The sequence below is a fragment of the Podarcis liolepis genome (assembly GCF_965112155.1).
Source record: "Podarcis liolepis genome assembly, chromosome: 9".
In the NCBI taxonomy this organism is placed as follows: Eukaryota; Metazoa; Chordata; class Lepidosauria; order Squamata; family Lacertidae; genus Podarcis; species Podarcis liolepis.
Window position 1 is genome coordinate 60,856,038 of NC_139564.1, and position 18,608 is coordinate 60,874,645.

General features: G+C 40.4%; 1 protein-coding gene across 1 annotated transcript in view; it reads left to right on the forward strand.

Moving 5' to 3' along the window:
• PDS5A (PDS5 cohesin associated factor A) overlaps positions 1-18,608 on the forward strand; it is a 58,633-nt gene that overhangs the window by 21,989 nt on the left and 18,036 nt on the right. Inside the window, 16 exon segments of the mRNA XM_083459743.1 lie at positions 720-800; positions 1,841-1,981; positions 2,338-2,453; positions 3,534-3,628; positions 4,116-4,261; positions 5,649-5,800; positions 7,967-8,080; positions 9,629-9,710; positions 11,035-11,083; positions 11,176-11,315; positions 12,363-12,478; positions 12,864-12,969; positions 14,177-14,337; positions 15,226-15,349; positions 16,330-16,488; positions 16,657-16,725. Coding sequence (XP_083315869.1) covers positions 720-800; positions 1,841-1,981; positions 2,338-2,453; positions 3,534-3,628; positions 4,116-4,261; positions 5,649-5,800; positions 7,967-8,080; positions 9,629-9,710; positions 11,035-11,083; positions 11,176-11,315; positions 12,363-12,478; positions 12,864-12,969; positions 14,177-14,337; positions 15,226-15,349; positions 16,330-16,488; positions 16,657-16,725 — 1,851 coding nt within the window.

Sequence of the window (18,608 nt, forward strand, 5' to 3'; positions counted from 1 at the left end):
ACCACCTTCCTATCATGCCTAATTAAACTGGGATGGTGGGAGATGTAGTTCACAACATCTAGTGGGCAGCTTGGAAACAGCTGTCCTAGAAATTTGCCATGTTTTAATCTTGGGTGTGTGCACTTGACAACTTGTGAATCAATAGGGTTGCCAGACTAGATAAAACAATTGCTTCAATTCAAAGATATGAATTAGAAAATGTGTCATATTGTTCTCTAATTGAATGTTCAGATAATGGATTTAAGACTATTTTGAGTATATAAAAAAAAGCGGGGCAGGGGAAGTGAAGGCGTATGTGAATGTGAGGATCACTCCATTCTGGGAGAAAGAATTTGTACCAACAGAACCCCTGCCTTGCTTTATATGGGATATATATCTGTTCTCCCTTACACCAGTCATTTATGTATTTTTTATTTCGGCATCAAGGCAAATATTAACCTTAATAAGATTAATATTATGAGCTATATGCCCATTATATAGTGCCTTTCACATTTAAAATGTTTTCTTTAAAGATAAGTTGCTATATAAAACTTTAAGTGACATATTTTAGCTAATTAGAAGTATGTATAAGACATTCGTCTAAGAGGGAGTTTTTAGAACCTTTGGTTTATTTTCTGCTCAAACTGATCCATTTTTGTAGAATGAATAATACTATTTTATGCTGCTCACTAACAAATAGCTGGATTTTTTCCTCTTAATTTCCCCCATCTGTATTCTAGAACCTTAATAAACAGGCATTTGATCTTTCAAAAGTCCTGTTGAAAAGGACGGTCCAGACCATTGAGCCATGCATTGCCAATGTAAGTAATAAATGCATCAACATAGTATTAACTGCTACCCTCTTAACTGCTTTGATATATCACTGTTTTGTTTGATTGAATCAATTTAAACCATCAGAATAGGATTTTTCCTTTCCCCTTTTCTCTCTGAGTTAGGACAGCAGCCACAGTCCTCTTCTGTGTCTACCCAGCTATGGAATCACAGTGGATAATGTGGCTCTGCTACTCTCAGTGCACATCCTGTTCTCCCTTTCCTTATTTCAGTCAGAGAAGACAAATCCAACAATCGTGTTGTTGACAGATATATAGCATATGGAATTGTGCTGTTGCTAGTATTGATATGCTGTATTTGCATATTGGGGGAAACAGGGCAACATTGTGGTGGCTGAACATTGGACTTTTTTCTCCTGGGAGGAGACAGAGAATTTGACATGGGGCTTTGCCTGGTTGCTTGTAGGCTATTGCTACTTTCCACAGGCTTCCAGGCAAGTTCCTGATTAGAAGACACTCAGCAAATAATATTGATGAAGCACAGACAGAGAATGAGTCATGTTCATGTGGGCATAGAATTATGTGAATGTCTCCTGCTGGAACACTGCTTATGCCGATAGTGAAATCTGTAAGAGTCTGAGCTTTTAGTTGAAAGCTGGTTTTAAACATTGGAATCTGCAAAGCAGTTGTGCCCTAAAATTAATGCGCTTAAGTAGGATTTGTTGCAACCTACTCCGGTTCCTTCCTGCAGCCCTGGGCAGGCAATCTCAGTGGCTTTTGTTGTGTCCTTGAACATGCCCCCCCCCACCCTGTAGCCTGCCATAGTACAAGAATGTGGAAGCTCACCTTGTGATGTGCTTTGGAGGCATATTTCACTGTTACGGAGTCCCCCTGAAGCTCTGCTTGATTTCAGACATCGGGCTTTGCCTGCCCTTCCTTCAGTTTGTGGGACAAACAAGATTGGTGACAAGCACAAATACTTACCTACAAAAACCAGCCAAAATTTGTGGATCTCTATTCATCTTTTTTTTTTTTTAAAGCACCTTATTAATAATATCTTTTTTTCCTAGTTTTTTAACCAGGTCCTGGTACTAGGAAAGTCTTCTGTAAGTGACTTGTCAGAGCATATATTTGATCTAATTCAGGAGCTTTTTGCTGTTGATCCTAATTTATTGCTGTCCGTCATGCCACAGCTTGAGTTCAAACTGAAGGTAAGTGAAATTAGTTATTTAATATTAACATATGTGGAGGTCCTCAGCATGAGGCTGTAACAACAGTTTAGGTTCCAAAAAACCAAGCAACTAGATCCACCTGTTTAGTGGTACTTTGGCTCATGTTTCTGAAACAGTAGCTTTGCATGCTCTATGGCTTTAAAATGGCGTTGCATAATACAGAGAGAGAGAGCTCTTCATAGGAGTCTGTGAGCTGAAATACTTGTTTGTATTGCTTTGGTTTTTCAAAAGGCAAGAATCCAATAGATGAATAACATGACTTTGATTTTTGTATATTTGTTTCATTTTGATAGTATCTAATTCCAATTCTGTTTTTGGTTGTCTTCAAACTGTAGAGCAACGATGGAGAGGAACGTTTAGCTGTTGTTCGCCTTTTAGCTAAGCTATTTGGTTCTAAGGATTCTGACCTCGCAACGCAGAACCGTCCGCTTTGGCAGTGCTTTCTTGGCCGGTGAGAAAACATACAAACGTGTTTTTAATTGTTCTGTTCTCAAAGCAGCTCTCTTCCTACCATTCATCTCTTTAAAAAAAAATCTGTAATGATTTTCATATGGTCATAGTTATCTGCTACATATTGTTAGACCTACTTCTATTTTCAGATAGGACTGGAGTTCACATCTTGAAGCAAAGCTCAGTTTAGGTCTTGCCTAATAGTATACAGTGGTACCTCAGTTTATGAACTTAATCCATTCCGGAAGTCCATTCTTAAACCGAAACCATTCTTAAACCAAGGCGCACTTTCCTTAATGAGGCCTCCTGCCGCCAGTGCCCTTCCATCGTTTGGATTCCGTTCTTAGACCGAGGTAAAATTTGCAAACTGGGACACTACTTCTGGTTTTATGGAGTTCGTAAACTGAATCGTTCGTAAACAGGGCTGTTCTTAAACCAAGGTACCACTGTATTCCCTGCTGCCTTTATATGCTGTTACAGTATACAGTTTCCTTGGAATAACTATGTGCACTAAATACAAGTAGTAGCATTTATGTTTTTGATAGTTATATATAGCACAGGTGGCTACGGGCCAACTTTTAAAGGTGAGGTGCACCAACAAGCAAATCCCTTTGAAGACCATTGGGCTTAAACTGCACGTGCAAATGGAAAACTTAAGCTGATCAATGACAGTAGCAAGCCATGCTTGCCAAAGAACAATCAGGAGCATATTTTAACTTCCTGATTGCCTCTTTGCAGCCACATCTGGCATACATAGGAAATTAGCTGTGAGGGTGGATGGGTGTGGTTTGAGTAAAATGGGCAGAGGTTCTTCAGCACTACTATGTAAACTAGTTAGTTAGGTTCTGCTCTCCCCTAGGGGCTCAAGCGAATGACAATAAATTTAGCTGTTTCAATGTAACCTTATATGCATTTTATAGCATTTTTATTCAGAGGATTACCATACTTTTTGTCCTACTTGTTTTGAGTTTGCTTTGCCTTATCGTGTCATAATGTGTTGCACTCTGAAATGATGGAGTTTATGAAAACATACTAAGTTTATTTGTCTATTATAATTGTAAATTAATTTCCCCTTCTCCAGATTTAATGATATCCATGTTCCTGTGAGATTAGAAAGCGTGAAATTTGCAAGCCATTGTTTAATGAACCATCCAGATTTAGCAAAAGACCTCACTGGTAAGATCTCTTATCTCCTAGATTAGATTCATTAGACAGAAGAGCATGAAGATAATAGCTCATGTACATAACATGGTGGCATGACAAATACTAACATAATTATAATATATATAAATGTTTGAATTGATTATTCTTTTAATCAGTTGAAGGATTAGAAGAATTGTTCAAGGCAAATTTTAAATAAGAATTGGAGCTGGTGTGGTGGTTCTGATATTTTGCATGACTCAACATACAAAATGGAGTAGCTTATCATTTCTAATATGCTTGCAATTTTTAGTTTAACACAGCAGGCCTTTCATTAAGTGGAATCTATGACTTTCCTCTGTTCAGTTGCTTTCCTAATTGAAGTCATAATATTAATCTCTCCCTAAACTCTTGTGTTTACAATTGTAGGCTAAGGATAGGTATTTAGTATTCCTAATTTGTTGTTCTTTGATTGAAACCAAGCCAGAAGCATAAAACTGACAATGTTTTCTTTTTGTATTAGAGTACTTAAAGGTTAGGTCACATGATCCAGAAGAAGCCATTCGACATGATGTCATTGTTACAATAATAACGGCTGGCAAGAGGGACCTCTCTTTAGTCAATGACCAGTTACTTGGCTTTGTCAGAGAGAGAACACTGGACAAGAGGGTAAGATGAAAGGAATGCTATAATGTTAAAACTCATAGGGCGACAACCAGTGTCACATGAGTGGATTTCTGCTTGTGCAATAGGACCTCCCCTTCCTCTCCTCTGAAGTCCCTTGTGTTCCCCCAGAATCTACGCTAGAGGATCAGGGGAACTTCCAGAGCAGGTGTTGGGGCTTTACCAGGCACTACAGGGGGTGAAGGGAATTCTCATGTGGAAGCAGAAATCCTATAACGGAATAAAACTGTGAAAATTTAGCAGTTTCATGCTTCAAAGTTGTATGGATATTTTAAGTTTTTTTCATTGCACGTCACATCACAACAACAGACAAAAACCAGTTACTGAAATGCTCATTCAACTTTCAGAATCCCTTTTTACTCCAGGCTGAGACTGTGATCCTGCATGCTGAAAAAGTGTAACAGCAACACGTCCTGTCTAAATGCTATATTATCTGCATCACATCAGGACTTGTTCTTACTATCACCACATTGACAGTTTTCAAAGTAAAAGTGATTGCTGGCCTGTTGTGACATTTAAGGTGTCAAATGTCAGTTTCTGTTCTCAGTATTTCACTATTTAGAAACTTACAATGACATTTTAGACAAAAGATTGTACTAGTCCTGTCTGCTTTCTTCAAAGTAATCAAACTGAACAGAGCTACTTTTGTGGATAGTGTTCTTGTCTGGCTATTGTTTTGGGGAAAGAAAAATGTTTCTGGATTTCTATGGTCCTGCAAGCTATGAAAAAGAGGAAAAACCATAATGATGGTTCTTCCATAGTAAGTTACATTTTAGATATTTCAGAAACATTCTAGTCATTGGAAAACATACAGGGAAATTCGAACTAAAGCTACCAAGTTGTGGTGTATAATATCAGAGGTAGAAAACATTTCACAAACATATTATAATCCATGAGATTCTGTAACCACAAATATTGGGGGGTTTTCAGTGATCTAGCAAAGTCACAAAAATCCCATTTCTCATATAACATACAAAAAACAGTATCCTGCATCACAATCTGTTTTGCCAGATATTATGAAACAATAGTTTATATGCTGTGTCACCTGATAGTAAACAGAAATTCATTGTTTAAATTTGGTTTAGAATTAGGAAAAGTAAGAAAATTTAAACACATTCACCTAGTAAAAAACTCCAGAATCTCTTAGAAGCCACTATTATATCCATAACAAGGGCAGGGATAAAAATAGGGGGACTGATGAAAGAAAAACAATTAAAATGTTTTTTTAAAAAAATAAAGGTTCCAAAATATTCACCAAAGGGTAATTACAAACCACCCCACTTTGAACAGATCAAGGGCACTCATTAAATAAGAAAAAGAGAGTATGTAATCCTGTAAACCTAAAAATGCTTTCTTTTTTCCCCCTTTTAAGTGGCGAGTAAGAAAAGAAGCAATGATGGGTCTTGCCCAGCTATACAAGAAATATTGTCTTCATGCCGAAGCTGGAAAAGATGCAGCAGAGAAAGTGAGCTGGATAAAGGATAAACTTTTGCACATATATTATCAGAATAGCATTGATGACAAGTAAGTCAGTGTTAAGCCATTTCCTCAAGTGGCACAATATCCAATTTATTTATCTAAACCTATTTCTCTTTCAATACAGTGAATTACACATCACATCACAATGTAAAACAATGCACAAATCCAATGAAAGTGCCTGTAAAAACATCACAAAAGTATTAACCAAGAGCAGCCAAGACCCTTACTAATGATCAGGGAAATCCAGGGTAAATAAACCTTTAACTGGTGGCAAAAGTACTCCAAAATAACTGCTGTTCCAAAGAAACGTAAATAAAATTTCCCATGGCTCAATTTGGCCAGCATGGAGCTATTGCTGAACAATAGTTTGGGTAATTGGTAAACTCTATAGGCTTACATACTCCTCCTATGGTTTGAGATGATGGTAATTTGCCAGGATACTTGAATTGAGCAAACTATGGTCATCACTAACCATGAGTTGCTTCAGAACCATGGATCAAAACCAGTTTGGTGATAATAATCTCTGGTTAGTGCTAAATAGTTCGCCCAGTTGAGACATTAAGGCACGCCACAGTTATTAAACTGTGCAAGCAGGGATTATTGATGTCTGAAATGACCCATTGTGTTTCACATCTGTTGTATGTTTTTCTTCCGATGGCCATCTTCAGGATCTTGATAGAACAACAGAATATAATTGTTCTAAATGGTTTCCAAGGGGAGAACTGCAGAATACTAGCGTGCTGCAAGAAACACCCTGGTGCAGGCATTCCTATGCGGCATAGATTAATTTTGCCTGTATACAAACAATTATATAATCCAGGGAGGGATTGGTTATTTATTTATTGAATTTCTATACTGCCCTTCATCTGCGGATCACAGGGCAGTTTACAGTATCAAAACACAAAATTACATAACATAGTAGCACACACAAACACTACCTGCCCCGTAGGTTTAAAAGGCCATAAGATTGTTTAAATAGCCAAAGGCCTGGGAGAAGAAGAATGTTTGTGCCTGGTGCTTAAAGATATGTAACAAAGGTTAGATACAGTAGCATTCTTCCCTAATGCATGTTTGTGATACATTGTCATAAGATTCCTTTTTAAAAATGGAATTTTAGACTCTTGGTAATTTCTGCTGATTCTGCATTTTCATAAAGGAAAAGTGTGTGCCTTCTTTACTTTGTCCTTTTTTTAGATGTTTTCAGGGCATCTCACTGTTGAATTTGCCATTAGGTGAGAGAAGTGTATTTGTTTTCTCCAGATGAACTACAGGGGTTAGTTAATCCCTTTACCTTAATAATGAGGATTCCCATTACTGATATTAATATTATAATTTATAATAGTAAGGGGTATTCTAAGGGACATGGGTGGCGCTGTGGGTTAAACCACAGAGCCTAGGACTTGCTGATCAGAAGGTCGGCTGTTTGAATCCCCGCAACGGGGTGAGCTCCCATTGCTTGGTCCCTGCTCCTGTCAACGTAGTAGTTCAAAAGCATGTCAAAGTGCAAGTAGATAAATAGGTACCGCTCCGGCGGGAAGGTAAACGGCGTTCCCGGGCGCTGCTCTGGTTTGCCAGAAGCGGCTTAGTCATGCTGGCCACATGACCCGGAAGCTGTACACCAGCTCCCTCGGCCAATAAAGCGAGATGAGCACCATAACCCCAGAGTCGACCACGACTGGACTTAAGGTCAGGGGTCCCTTTACCTTTACCTTTAAGGGGTATTCTACAGTCTTTCAAGCAGATGCAATATTTTATTTGGTTTAGATCCTGAGAAGTGTTGGTAGGAGGGGATTGCCAGAAGGTGACTATCTTCCCCCCTCCTCCACCAGTCAGACTGCTGAAAATCCTTGCTTGAGGGTTGCAAGGGCCTCACTCTTATCAAAGAGTGAGCTGTATCATGGTGGGGGAGAGGGGCTGCTGAAAACTGGGAGAGGCTCCTTCCATGAGCTCATACTTACGGAAAGTGACTCCACCCAGTTTTTGGTGGACAACCCCCCTCAGCCCCTCCCCATTCAGCAGGCTCCTCCAACTCTTGACAGAGGTTTTTGGATGAACTGCCAAGGGAGATCCACCCAAACCTGCTTGTTTTGGGATAGCAGATAATGTGGAAATGAGAGGATGATGTCCTGGTATGCATAGGCTTGTGCTCATAATTTGAAAGTATGAGTATTTTGGAAAATACAAAATCTGTCAACTTATTTTCCTTTGCAGATTATTGGTGGAGAAAATCTTTGCTCAGTATCTTGTTCCACATAACTTGGAAACAGAAGAGCGGATGAAGTGCTTATATTATTTGTATGCTAGCTTAGACCCAAATGCTGTTAAGTGAGTATCCTACACAGGGAAGTTCTCAGCGCGCTTTAGCAGTCGCTTTAAACACACAATATGTTGGAGATTCAAAAACAAAATGCCTCACTATTCAGAATACTACGTATTAGTTGACCTGTTAAGATGAGCAAACTTGTTTAAGCAATTTGCTGAACTGGGTGTCTACTAGGAGTGTACACTGGCCATAAGATTCAATTTGCAGCAATATCTGTTGCTTTGGGAAGCAGCCCTATCTGTTTCAGGTGCTCTCTGTGTCTTTGCAATTGAACTCATTATTCAGGACAGAATTAAATCTCTCCCCCTCTCCCTTAAGTGGGATCATAACACAACTTTAACTTTATTTTCTATTCTTAGAAGAGGATGAAATTTGCAAGCATAGCAGGTCCTCCAGAGTGGATTAAGCCTGTCCTGATCATAGACAGAAAGCTCCTGTAGCTTGCTTATTATTATTTTTTAGAACAAAGAAAAAGGGCAGATTTCACCGATATGGAGTAGATACAGTAGAAATCATAGGGAAGAGGGTAGTAGAAAAATAGCATAAATCCCTAGAATACACCTGGGGGGGGGGTTGTCCTCTTAGCCAACAAAATGAAGATTTATCCCATTTTCCTCCACCACCCTTCCTCTTATTACTTAGACAGTACTCCAGTCTGCTTGAGTTTGTTTGTCAGAAAGAAGGAAAGATACTTGGTTGTACATTTTGGACTGTCAAGGCCACAGAATGCACAAAAGCTTAGGGAGTTCCTGTTCCACGTCATGATATATTCTTAACAGCATAAACCGACTCAGAAACGTGAGGACCTTCCCTGAATCACCTCAGTTTTCCTCATAGTTCATAGTGCACAGAGCCAGTGTTCGCTGCTAGTATCATGTCAATAGTTGTATTTTATTCAAGGTTAGCTTCTGTATTTGGATTTTAAGACATGGTACAGTGGTGCCTCGCAAGACGAAATTAATCCGTTCCGCGAGTCTCTTCGTCTAGCGGTTTTTTTGTCTTGCGAAGCAACCCTCTTAGCGGATTAGCGCTATTAGTGGTTTAGCGGCTATTAAAGGCTTAGCGGCTATTAAAGGCTTAGCGGCTAAAAGGCTATTAGCGGCTTAGCGGCTTAGAAAAAGGGGGGGCGGAAAAAAATCGGAACTCTCGCAAGACGTTTTCATCTTGCAAAGCAAGCCCATAGGGAAAATCGTCTTGCGAAGCAGCTCAAAAATGGAAAACCCTTTCGTCTAGCGGGTTTTCCATCTTGCGAGGCATTCGTCTTGTGGGGCACCACTGTATTTTGAAATTACTAGTTGAATAAAGAGCTCAATGAATTTTGTGTGTGTGTGCTTGCACGTGCAGGCACACACTGATTAAAAACCAACTGAAAGGTGGGAAGGCATAATATATGTTCAGACTTGTCGCTGGAGAAGTTATTGAGAGCAGGATATTGGGCCAACAAGAGATAATGTGATAGAAGAACAGTCAGCTTGGGACTCAATGTTGTATTTTTAGAATCACACTGGTTTTTCAGATTTTAACACATTTGTCATTTCTTTTATGCTTAGGGCACTGAATGAAATGTGGAAATGCCAGAACATGCTTAGGAGTCACGTGCGGGAGTTACTAGATTTGCACAAGCAACCCACTGTACGGTTTTCACAATAACTTAATTGCCTCATTTTACATTTAATGCTTTGTAACACATCTGCATATATTTTAGAATTAATATATTAAATGATGGTTTTAAACTTAATTTCAAATTCTTTTTTATTTTATTTTTTAATTTCAAATTCTAATACTACCTTTTTCTTAGTTCAGAACTTAGTAATCAGTATCTTAATGGAACTTTAAAGCAAGGGGTCCACTCTAGCTCAGAAATGTTTGTTGTCAATCCTTTACAATCAGTGACTTCTTGCATTAAAATTTTCTAATGTTCCTGAAAGAACAAACTAGAAGCAACAATTAATAGAATAAATCAGAATAATACATTACTAAATAATATCTAGCATTTTTGGGGGGTTTTTTGATGAAAAGACAAAAGTATCTCTTTTTGGTAATTTACACTGCAATCCAAACTCCTGATCTGCTGGCTTGGGGGCAGTGGGATAGAGCAAATGTGTTCTTCTGCGCAGCCCAACACTATTGTGCTGGTACCACTCCTCTGGTGTAGATCTTCCCATTCCTGTCATTGGCATGATTCCTACGTGTGGTAGTCCACAGAAAGCCCAAAACGGGAGAGAGAGAGGCTGAGCGGGCCTAGGACTCACTGGATCCCAATTCAGTTTCACTGTAGTCACTCGACAGCATTCAGTCCAATTTGTGCCCACTCAGAATGCCAGCCCTGGCCAGGGTGGCTGTACATGTGGTAGTGACTATGCTGCTCCATCAAATTCTACTGCTGCCTGCTTTTAGGTTAGGACTGCTTTGTTGTTGGAAATTGGCTTTTATGGGATAGCAAAATGCTAAATATTTATTTGTTTATTATTTTATTTGATGATCATGTATTTGTAACCTTGTACCCATTTACCAAGGGACGCGGGTGGCGCTGTGGCTTAAACCACTGTGCCTAGGACTTGCCGATCAGAAGGTTGGCGGTTCGAATCCCCGCAACGGGGTGAGCTCCCATTGCTCGATCCCTGCTCCTGCCAACCTAGCAGTTTGAAAGCACATCAAAGTGCAAGTAGATAAATAGGTACTGCTCTGCTGGGAATGTAAACGGCATTTCCATGTGTTGCTCTGGTTTGCCAGAAGCGGCTTAGTCATGCTGGCCACATGACCCTGAAGCGAGATGAGCGCTGCAACCCCAGAGTCTGTCACAACTGGACCTAATGGTCAGGGGTCCCTTTATCTTTACCTTTACCCATTTACCAAAGTGGGGTGGGGGGAGAGAAGAGAGATTCTACAACAGTAGAAGGAACTCTGGTATACGAAACTTTCTGTATAAATGCTCATTCTGAACTTCTCTTTTCAGTCAGAAGCAAACAGTGCTGCTATGTTTGGAAAGCTGATGACCATAGCAAGTAAGATCTGTAGATGAGTATTACATTGTTGTTTTTTTCAGTACAACTAAAGCTGCTACTATAAACTGCCTTTTTGAATTTCAATTCTATAGAAAATCTTCCTGATCCTGGGAAGGCACAAGACTTTGTGAAAAAGTTCAATCAGGTTCTTGGTGATGATGAGAAGCTTCGTTCTCAGCTTGAACTATTAATCAGTCCTACCTGCTCCTGTAAGCAAGCAGATGTCTGTGTGGTAAGAACCAGGTTTTTACTATTGTTTCCAGTATAGATAGGCTGTGTTTCTTTTATGCATTTCTGAACAGGAATACCACAATAAAAATATGGGGCTTTGTCACGGTAGGAAGGGTCAGAAAGATGAGCCAAGAAGTCAGGGATGTTCCTGTTAATGGAAAATCCTTAGGAAGTGTATATACACATGCCTGGGTTACTCCTAAATGTTTGCCCACAAGCAAGTTTTACTGGCTTGGTTCACACAAAATATTAAACTGCTGTTTAAAATAAGCAATAGTTTAAATAAGTGCACACTTTGCTTTTCCTCCACTCCTGAGAAGGCCCCTATTCTGGTGAGAAGAAAGTACCGTATTTTTCTGTGTATAAGACACCCCGTACTTTTGGGGACCCCAAATTTAGAAAATGGGCATATGCACTGTCCGTGTATAAGATGCCCCCATATTTTTAACCTTATTTTAAAGTAAGAAAACCTAGTCTTATACATGGAAAAGTACGGTACTTTTATCTGCCTGCTGCTGCTTCACTGGATACCCCGGTGTGGCACAGTTAAAATAAAGGTCAGTCACTTGTGTCTTAGTAACATACCAGGTCAACCACCATGATAAAATCTTGCTGTCTTGCTGTGGACAGGAAATTTATGGAGGACAGGTAACTTTATTTTGGGCTGACCTGTCAATAATCACCACATCACCGGAGCAGAGGATTCACTGACATTCTCTCCCAAGTTCTGAAAGCTGAGAGATAGTCCAAAAAGGGTGATACTTTAATATAACTTTTGCCCCTTCTTCCAACCATTAGTGGGGGGTGGGAAACCCCCACAAAAAATTAGTCATTCATGCTTGAAGGTTGTACCTAGTTCACACATTTAATTAAGGCTAGAAGAAATTTAGCTCTGTTTAGCAGTATTTGATTTTCAGCAATGTACCGTGAGTTATGGAACTAGTGTGGCTTTTGTTTTTGTTTGTTTGTTTGTTTGTCTCATTCGGAGTATTGCTTGTACAAAAATTACTGCAGATTTGTCATAACTTAATCCTTTTCTTTTATTCAGAGGGAGATTGCACGGAAACTTGCTAATCCTAAACAGCCAACCAATCCTTTCCTGGAGATGGTAAAATTTCTTTTGGAAAGAATTGCCCCTGTACACATTGACTCAGAAGCCATCAGGTAAGCTTGACTGACAGCTGTCCCATCTTAGTGTTTTTGCAAGGCAGCTCTTTACTGTTGCTAATATGAGTTTCTTTTAAAATCTGATTTACCGGTATACACTTCAAAGTAGTTAGGAATGAGTTTAAACCAATTAATAAAAAATAAAATTTGCTTTTAAAAACAAAGGTCAAGGTATGTTGAAAATTTTATTGAAATAAGAATATTTCAATAATATTCTAGATTATTGTGAAAATAAGCAATATTCAGAAGAAAACCGGAATATTAGACTGACTTGGTTACATAGATGGTGTTTTTTTTACAAAGAAATAGTAGATTGAATGTGTGTATAATATGTAAGCTGTAAGTATACATTTAAGCTCCCCCCCCCCAATTTTTTTCTTAGTGCATTAGTAAAGCTGATGAATAAATCAATAGAAGGGACAGCTGATGATGAAGAGGAGGGTGTAAGCCCCGATACAGCTATTCGTTCAGGGCTTGAACTTCTCAAGGTACTGTCTGTAAAATTACTTGTTTAGTAATATGTAATAATAATAGGGGGTTGCTCGTGCGTAAGTTGCCCCAACTCCTGGCTAGGTTGCCTGGTTAAACCTTTTCTGTCTGGACAGCCCTTCACTTCGTGGCTGTCTCAGTCGCTAGCAGAATCCGTCAGTGGGCGTTTCTTAAACCTTTTCCAGCATAAAAGCTGTTTGACGCCAAGTCTCCTCCTACTCTCCCTGATCGGAAGTCTTCTGCGCAGGGAGGGTGTGGGTAGCGGAGGACCTGTGCTCTCCCCGCTGGTCTCCGGCGAGGAGTCCTGGAGCCCCCTCGCCGATTCCCCCATCTGCCCCCCTTTATCCCTGGTGTTACGCTGATTTCCTTCCCCCGCTGATGAGCTGCCCCTCTCCCTGCTGGGCCCTTCTCCAGCATCACTCGGGAGCCTTGCCTCCGCCTCTGGCTCCGATGTCAGTTCCCTGACATAATACTTCTAAATTCACTACACTGCAGTCCATTTCAGTATTCTTTTGAAGAGTCAGTGCTGCTTCATGACATTAAAAACCTTTCTTCAAATGCTGACATTCACTTGAAGAAACCTATGGAATGGGCCAGCTACAATCCCTTTTAATCTCTTTGTACATTGCATAATGCAGTGAATTTTAGATGTATGTTGTCCTAGGTATTAGCACAATAAATTGCATTGTCTGTAGATGGATTAGATCAGGGGTTGCCAGCCTTTTTTTGGATGAGTGGTCACAGTTCAAATTTTGAGAAAGTGCTGTGGGCTTGAGGGACAAAATGTCTGCCCTGGGGGCACTGAACAATTCTCATGGGTGTCAAGGCGGCCGTGGCACAACACAAAATTAGACAAAATATAATGAGTAAAATATAAGCAGTATAGCAGCTTTATAAGATAAGAAAAGAACACCATGGAAGTGTGGATGGGAAGTCAATCGATATGAGAGATTTATCCTGAGGGTTGTTTAAAAGAATTTGTAAAATTTGAAATGCTAATACAAAAATGTTATTAAAAAATAATAAACTCTGAAAGTCAAGAATTGGGACTTCCACAAGATAATCTTAGTGTTTCCCACCCCTTCCTTTGAGGCAAGCACAAAGGGAAATGAATCTATATTTAGATTTATACCCTTCCCTACTCCCTGATATTCAGGATTCATTCATGAATATGTTTTTCTAATTTGTTTTGATATGTGTCCATAGGTTCTGTCTTTCACGCATCCTACCTCGTTCCACTCTGCAGAGACGTATGAATCTCTCCTGCAGTGCCTCAGGATGGAAGATGATAAAGTAGCAGAGGCAGCCATTCAAATATTCAGAAACACTGGGCACAAAATAGAAACTGATCTGCCCCAGATACGATCGTGAGTGCATTTGTTCAAATACCATAAATGCTTTTGGTACTGTCTTGTCTTTCAGCTTTTTGATATTAGACAATCTTTTTCTTGCTGGTGCAAATACGTATAACCTCATTGCCCATTACTGTTGCATCCCTTAATTCAGAGGTTTTCAACCTTTTTTAGTCCACGGCTCCCTTGACCAACTGCATTCTTTCTGTGGCACCCCTGTGGGGCTCAGGAGCCCAGTTATGTCACCCCTTGCCTTCAGAAACGGCAGCCTCTCACCCTGTTTCAAACATCCTCCCTGTGGAGTGTTCCCTCAGCCTCCTCTCCCCTCTCTCCTTGGGAGTCCTCTGGGCAGCCATTGCTGCCACCCCTGGTCTCTGAGCTGCCCATCTTTCCCCAAAAGAGATGTCTTCCAGAGGTACCATTTACCTGCGGAGCTTATAGCCAGGGCTTTGGCTTTAAGCAAGCTGAGAGGGCATCAGAGGAGGGAGGGAGGGAGGGAAAGAAAAAGGGACAGAGGCCAGTGTTGCCCATGGCACCCCTGACCATCATTCAAGGCACCCCAGGGTGTCACGGCACACTGGTTGAAAACCACTGCCTTGATTTGTAGTTACGTTTTTTGCTGGGTTGGGGAGAACGGTGAACCTTGGGTGCTCATGTATGTCTTAAGACGATAAAAGAGCCATGCTTGGATCTCTCTTAATCTAGCATCCCATTTCATGTGGATGATGGTGGGGGTTGTCAATGACCAATGCATTTGAACTACCTTTCCACCCAAGAATGTGTGCTCTTAATTTAATTTTATTTGGTGGTTCTCTATGTTTCAAAAAAATCTTGCACTGACTTCCAGCAAACATTACAGGAATTTATTTTTGGTATAATTTTTTTTGTGCTAACTCTGTACAGAACCCTTATTCCTATTTTGCATCAGAAAGCAAAGAGAGGAACACCTCACCAAGCAAAACAAGCTGTCCACTGTATACATGCCATATTTTCAAATAAAGAAGTTCAGCTTGCACAGATTTTTGAGGTAGGTTTGTCTGACTTCTTAAAAGCCATGAAAGGATGGAATCACAATTATCAGACCACTGTACTTAGCTGCTTGCCAAGCAAGCAAAGCCTTTGGTTTAATGAAGTTTAATGTGCATGTTCTGGACACAGCTCTAGATGTTATAATGCAATGTTGCCCCCATAACCATTCCCAAAGGATGCAGGAAAGAGGAACCATAACACAACTTGGTATGTATGTTAACATATGATTCTCCATTTGCAACATGACTCCCATCTTGACCCCTGCACCCATTTTAAAGGGGCAAGAAAAGCTACAATTCACTGTAATACAATGTCTTCCTTGAGCAGTGAGAGGTCACAGTGGAACTCGACATATATATTTATGACACACTGCTCTGATTAACCTCCAACTCCACACTTATGCCCAAGGGGCAAAAGTAAGATTCAAAATGGATTGTGAATTGAGCCTTCCCAAACTGTTCGCTTACCTCGAGTGATGTGTGCCTGCTTGTGCAACTGTACTTCCAGTTTCTTTAATCTCCCCCTGAAGCTCCCTGCACCCTCCAATCTGTTCCAGAGGTTCCCTCAATATTCCAGAGCAGATTTTCAGGTGGGGGGGACAGACGAAGGAGAAGCCCCATGGTATGAGCAAATGCCCACTTGTATTACATTGGACCATATCCCATGTCTTTATCATAACCTTCCTCCAAGGAGCTCATTGGATATGAACTCCTACCGAATTGCAGATGGTGTAGCATAAAGCGCTTCTGAGAATAAGATGGGATATAGGGAACAAGTTGCTCTCTTGGTGTAGAGTGCTTAAGGTATTTGATTTTTAATATATTGGTTCATACCAGTATATTAAATTGAGTAAGAAACTGAGTTTGTACTGCATTTTGGGTCTTCTTGAGATATATATTTGTAACAGAACTATACAAGTTAGTATTTTTCTTTTGGAAGTACATTAATGTGCAATAATTCTTCTCTCTCCTCCTCCAGCCTCTAAGTAGAAGTTTGAATGCTGATGTTCCAGAGCAACTTATAACACCATTAGTTTCTTTGGGTCACATTTCCATGTTGGCACCAGACCAGTTTGCATCACCAATGAAATCCGTAGTTGCAAATTTCATTGTAAAAGATCTCCTGATGAATGACAGGGTAAGGCTCACAGCGATATAATGACTTTATGGTGAGAATGAAGAATGTTATGTAAATATCTGATGCTATATGAGCTTGCAAGATGAAGGCAAAATATATTAAAATTCTTTTTTAAATTCTTTTGTGCATTTTAAAAAATTGCTATCAATCATGCATAAATCTTTGCAGTCTACAGGTGAGAAAAATGGGAAATTGTGGTCCCCAGATGAAGAGGTTTCTCCAGAAGTTCTAGCAAAGGTACATTAGTTTCTTACCTTTAACTGTAAGGCATAGCAATTCCTCACAAAAATGTACAACAGTATTAAATCTATTTGTCAATATAAACATAAACGTATCGACCTTCAAAGAAATTGAGTTCAAACTTCCGGGTCAGCGCCATCGGTGAATGGCGGAGTTCCTCCGTTCGGAGGAACGGGCTCTGTGGAAACTGGGTCTTCCCGCTGCGGCGAAGGTGGGGACCCGCTAGAAATCCCAGGCGGAGGAAGCCTGGGAATGTGGGGTTCGGCAGGGCACCAGGAGCACCCCCCTACTCTCAGGGAATCCCATTTAGGGGCTCCGGAGTGAAGTGGGGTGAGAAGCGCGGTGCTGCGAACTGACTGCTACTTTCACGGAGTGAAGCCGCACAGCCATTGCCGGAGAGTGCTGACTTTTTTCTGTGGACAATTGGATTTAAAACAAGTACCCGTGAGTAGAAACGGAAAATTGGATCAAGAAATTTCTTAATTTGGTAACGAAGCGGGAAGGTTCAAAACAGGAAGTCTGCCTTCCGCTTTTTGTATATAGACTAAAGCAAAAACTTTGTAAGCTAAAGCCTGGAAAGCTGTCAAAAAAGTCTAAATTTCCTTCATTTAGAATTACTGAAACCCCCTTGGAAGCAGGAGAAAAGGGGGGGGGGACTTTGTTCAACCCTAGCAGGAGAGGGAGTGAAGAAGGATAAGTTTCCACCGTCTCTAACCTGGGAACGGGGTGTCAGAGACAGAAATTGTTGGAGAGGTTCATTGACTGTTAATGGAATATTTTGACAGATAGCTAAAGAAGAGAAACAAGCTGATTCCAATGTTGCCTTTTGCATTTTAAAGAAACAAAATATCTGAAAAATATCTGAAAAACGAAAGTAATTTTCCTTTGTTGGACTTGCCTAAAAAAAAATGAATACAAATAGAAATTGCCTCCTGTAGAGGGAGCTTGTCAAATTGTTGCTGCAGTACATTTGAGGGCTCAACAGATGTGAGATTAAGACCGTGGGAACAGGCTTTTCTGACCTTGACTAAAGATGAGTTGGAAAGAAGAATGGGTGCTTGCCTTATGCAAGACAAGTGCCCTGCTGGAACAGATGCATGAGAAGATGGACTTGATGAATGAGAAAATGGATTTGACTGTTGCAGTTAATAAGTGTGGGCAAATAGGGAATATTGATACAGAAATTATCCAGGGACCAACTCATGAATCTGTACTCACTGGGGGGGGGGGGGAGAGAGATGTGGGAGGGAGAGAAGGGATGGGTTTATGTGTAGCCTAAGATATTTGTGGTGTGTATGTGTGAGAGGGAGGGATATATGCATGTGTGGTTTGTTTGTATGTTGTGGTCTTAGAAAGAGAGAGGGAGATGCGCTTGGCAGAGATGCATGTGTTCCTGTGGTCTGTAGGTTTGTATGCTGAGTTTGAAAGAATAAATGAGTGGTGTAGCCACCTTGTATTTCCCCCCTGATACTCAGGCTCCCTGCTGTTACTAGTCAGCAGCAGGATCATTCTCTATGTGCGTGGAAAATATTGTGTCACCTTCAGAGTCAGAACCAGGAAGACATAGCTGACATCCCACAGCAAGCATGAGCTTGTCCGAGTGGGATGATGGAAGTAGTAGTGACCATACTCTCTCTAATTTTGTTTTATGCCATAGCAGCTGTGTTGTGTTCTGACTTAACAGCAGCTGTTTTGTGACTGGCACCCAGAGCGTTTTCTCAAAATTAGAAATGGGCCCACTGGTCTAGAAAGGTTGGTGACCCTTGTTTAACATGAAATTCACACAGGTTTTTTCTCTTCTGAAATTGAATGTGAATACAATTTTCAGTCGTTCTATTTCAATAGAGGAGGCTCTCAAATTGTAGGCAGTGAACTAAAAT